Below are 4,122 nucleotides of genomic sequence, written 5' to 3'. Positions count from 1 at the left end.
GCATGACATGTACATCACCGTAGCAACGAAGTATCGGAGATGTCCCATGATGTTTTGGAAGATACAGGCCATGGGAAGTATGTAACAACGAAATAAAAAGACGAATTACGATCTCGTAAGTCGTAATTGGGAAAGAGTGTTTTGAAATACGAGAACATGGCCATTATTAGTATGATAAGTGATAAATATCATGTATGGAGAGTTTCGGGATATTTTGAGATCGAGCAAATTGAAGAAAATAAGTTCGACGAAAATTTGAGAAATGCTGGAAGGATTTTTAGTCAACTTTGGAGGGGTATATCTCCATGTATAGTTGGAGTTTCAAGGTGTTTCAAAATCCTAAAATGAATTTCGTCGAGTCTAGTTTGTAATGCAACAAACCGCTCATTGATAGGACGTCGGAGTAGAGAATTATAGACGATACAAACTGAACTGTCGCGCAGAAAAGTACTGCTACAGTACTGTAGCTACAGTACGTCGGCCCACCCACTATAAAAGGGTTAAAACCCCATTTTATTCATCCAAAATGTTCCAAAACATTCCAGAAAAATCAGCAAGGAAAAGGGCCCTTAAATCCCACATAAAAGTGAGGATTTTGAGTGAAATTTGAAGCTACAAGTACTAATCAAAGTCCGGGCAACGCATAGTCACAAATATGATTTCATTTTGGAGTTGGAGGAGCTTGGGAGCAAGTGAAAAATTGAAGATTTTGTTACTTTGGTAAATACAAGGTATGAATCATTAAATTTCTTTCTTTATCAACATGGATTAAGAAATAATTGCAAGAATAAAGGTTATATTTTGTTGTGTTGAGGTTGTTGAATTATGGATTGAGGTTTGAAGAAATTTTGGATAAAATATGTATATAACCATCTTGTAGAATGTTGAGGATGTTGTTATTGATGTGTTGGTATTAATTTCAACTTCGTTACGAAAGTAAAGATTATTAAATAGTTGTATCACAAGTGGGTTGGTTGAGAAATTTGAAAAATAGTGTGTGGGTTGTTTTATGGCATATGTTGGTGTTGGAAATGATATTACGACTATTGGTATTGTTGTTGATGTTGTTGGTTATTGAATTGGAATTTCGGGCGAGGCATATAAACAGGGGAAATGCTGCCCGAATTTCGACAGAACCTAAAAGGATTTTAATTAAAGTTTCGAGTTGAGCGTATGATGATGATTCTAATAATGGTATGAATGGTTGTAGATGTAGATTACGAGGCTACGAATAATCTTCAGTGGATGGCAAGACAAGAAGTAAGTTGGAAGTCAAGAAATTATCCTTCAGGTATGTTAAGGCTACTCCCCTTCTTTCTAAAGGCATGACCTTTCAGTTATAAATCTCTGTGTTGTATCCATAATATCTTTGTTCCCGCAAATTCTAGAAGCCTGCGAATCTCGTGATCCTTATGAGGTTCTTGAATTTATAAAAGCATGATTCTTTTCCTACCAAACTATGTATGAATCCCATAAAAATTTTCATTTCCAAGAACGTTAGAAATTCATGATTCTCAAAGTCCTTATGATGGCAAAGATGAATAGTTCCTTATGATAACCATGATGATGATTATGAGAGATTTATTTATCCAAACTCCACGGCATACGGATTTCATGCTATTATGAGATAATTTTTCATTCATAGAGATTTCCATGTACATGAGCTTTACATTATTATGTTGACTATGATAAGAACGACTTTATGTTCAAAGGTTCCAATTTTATGATTTCAATGACGATATAAGAATGTCGAGCTATTTATTGATTTCTCAACTTATTCATAGATGGTGACTTTATTTCTAAATCTTCCAAAAATACATGACTTGATGCCTTATGAGATTTATGATCCTATTCTATGTTTTCTCTTAATTCTATTCTTCATCGATAGTCTCACCTTAAAATAATTATTCCTTCAAGGTGAGACAAAGCGACAATGAGTATTCCATAATATAAACGGAGGCTACCGACCTTACGTCACTTCGATACAGTTGTGGCTTTTGATTGGGCTCTTATGCATGCTATATATATATATATATATATATATATATATATATATATATATATATATATATATATATATATATATATATATGTATGTATTTTCTCACACCGCGCTGCGCTATAGTCGGTCGGGCAGGCACATAGATGTGCACACCACTGCAGTGGGCATGTTATGATATTGCCCCGGACGCGGGAGGCCTGGACGCAGGCTAATGATGATAACACCGCGCCTTAATGGCCGGGCATATTACTATTTATATATCACACCGCGCCTTAATGGCCGGGCATGTTACTATTTATATATCACACCGCGCCTTAATGGCCGGGCATGTTACTATGTATATGTATGAAAATGTTTTTTTTTAAAGGCTAAGCATGCATGACATCCGCCCTACGAGGCATTCAAATGTACAGGTTATCTCTTATTCCTTGTTACTTTTCATATCTATGTTATATTGTTACTCATGCCTTACATACTCAGTATATTATTCGTACTGGCGCCCCTTCTTGTGGGCGCTGCGTTTCATGCCACGCAGGTGCATACAGAGGAGTAGAGGATATTGCTAGAAGATGTTCCAGATGGATTGGCGAGCTCCATTTCTTTCCGGAGTGTTGCCGAGTCAGAGTACCCATGTCATGGTATAATGAATTATGTTAGAGACTTTGCAGACAGAGTCACATAGTTAGCCTGCCAGTCTTGTATGCGGCTATATAAGCCGATGTATTCATTATGCATCACTTTACAGATTTATATGATTATAAATTTTATTTGATTCGAGAAAGATAAAAAGAATGTTTTTGTTAAAAGTTTTCCCTATGCATTTTAGTTCATGACTTAAGGATTATGAGTATAATGAGATCCAGCGGGTTCGCTCGGCTCTAAGTAAGGGTCGGGTGCCCGTCACGCCCTATCGGGATTGGGGTGTGACACAGTTAATGTTAATGAAATGTTTTCTCTTCTTACACCGAGTGATGCTGTATCGGTAAAAGAAGGATCGTCTGGAGAAAACGAAAACCAAATTTCTCATCTTGATGATGGGGGCTGGACTCTCGTAACTCGTCGCAAGGGCCGGAAAATAGGTTTGCAAAAGGAGTTAGTGAAACGACAAACTTAGGGAAAGATGGTGAGTAAACCTGGAACAAAAAATCCAGTTGAGCACCCAAAGAAGGAGAAAATAGAGGGGCGCTACTACTAAGAACCACGTCGGCAATAACATTAGGGAATACTTGCCAAGTTGGTTTCACACCAAATTCGTCATTGATAATGTAAAAGCTTCATGTTGTACTGTTGACGAGAAGGAAGCGAAAAACGTGCCTTCGTCATGTCCATCATCAGAAGACTCTGCAAAGTCATCTCCTGAAGTCGTAGATGCGTGCATGGCCAAAATCACATTCACCAATGATGACCTTCTACTCAGTGACACACCTCATAATCGCCCTTTATTAATGATTGGGTTTGCACGTGAGCAAAAGGTGAATAGAATTCTAATCGATGATGGATCTGGAGTTAACATCCTTCCTATTCACACAATGAAGGAGCTTGGAATCGCAATGGAGGATCTTTCCATAATTCGTTTGATGATCCAAGGATTCAACCAAGGGGGACCAAGAGCCATAGGAGCTGTCAAAGTAGACATCACCATCGGCGAGTTGCAATCCATCACGTGGTTGCATGTGATCGATGCAAGGACTTCGTATAACATCTTGCTCGGTAGGCCTTGGGTACATGAGAACAAGATGATCCCCTCAACCTACCACTAGTGTTTGAAGTATCATGAGGATGGAGTTGAAAAGAATATTATGGCCGATGATAATTCTTTCACTGAAGTTGAAGCGCACTTCACCGATGCCAAGTTCTACTTAAAGAAATATGCCGCAAAAGTTGATGAAGTTGCGACAATCGATAATGCTGAGTTCATGAACAAAAATGAAAAGGTGGTTGCTTGTAAGGAAAAGGCAGCAGTTAAGGAAGATCAAAGATCCTCCGATGTGAGTAAGTTTCTTAACACAAATGGCGCTTCTTCGAGTAAGAAAGTGACTTCTGTTCTTCATTATGTTCCAAAGGCCAAAAAGGATGAGGAAAACACGTTGGGAGGACTGACCCTTCCTATCAAGCAGATT

The 4,122-nt window shown here is 38.1% G+C and overlaps 1 protein-coding gene across 1 annotated transcript; it reads left to right on the top strand.

Moving 5' to 3' along the window:
- Positions 1-2,948: 2,948 nt before the first annotated feature.
- On the top strand, positions 2,949-3,762 carry LOC132601308 (uncharacterized). Its single transcript, XM_060314409.1, has 2 exons — positions 2,949-3,081; positions 3,275-3,762. Exons 1-2 carry the CDS (start codon positions 2,949-2,951, stop codon positions 3,760-3,762), a joined length of 621 nt encoding a protein of 206 aa, XP_060170392.1.
- Positions 3,763-4,122: the final 360 nt, after the last annotated feature.

Source organism: Lycium barbarum, chromosome 7, assembly GCF_019175385.1.
Source record: "Lycium barbarum isolate Lr01 chromosome 7, ASM1917538v2, whole genome shotgun sequence".
NCBI lineage: Eukaryota > Viridiplantae > Streptophyta > Magnoliopsida > Solanales > Solanaceae > Lycium > Lycium barbarum.
This window is presented reverse-complemented; position numbering and strand designations above follow the sequence as displayed.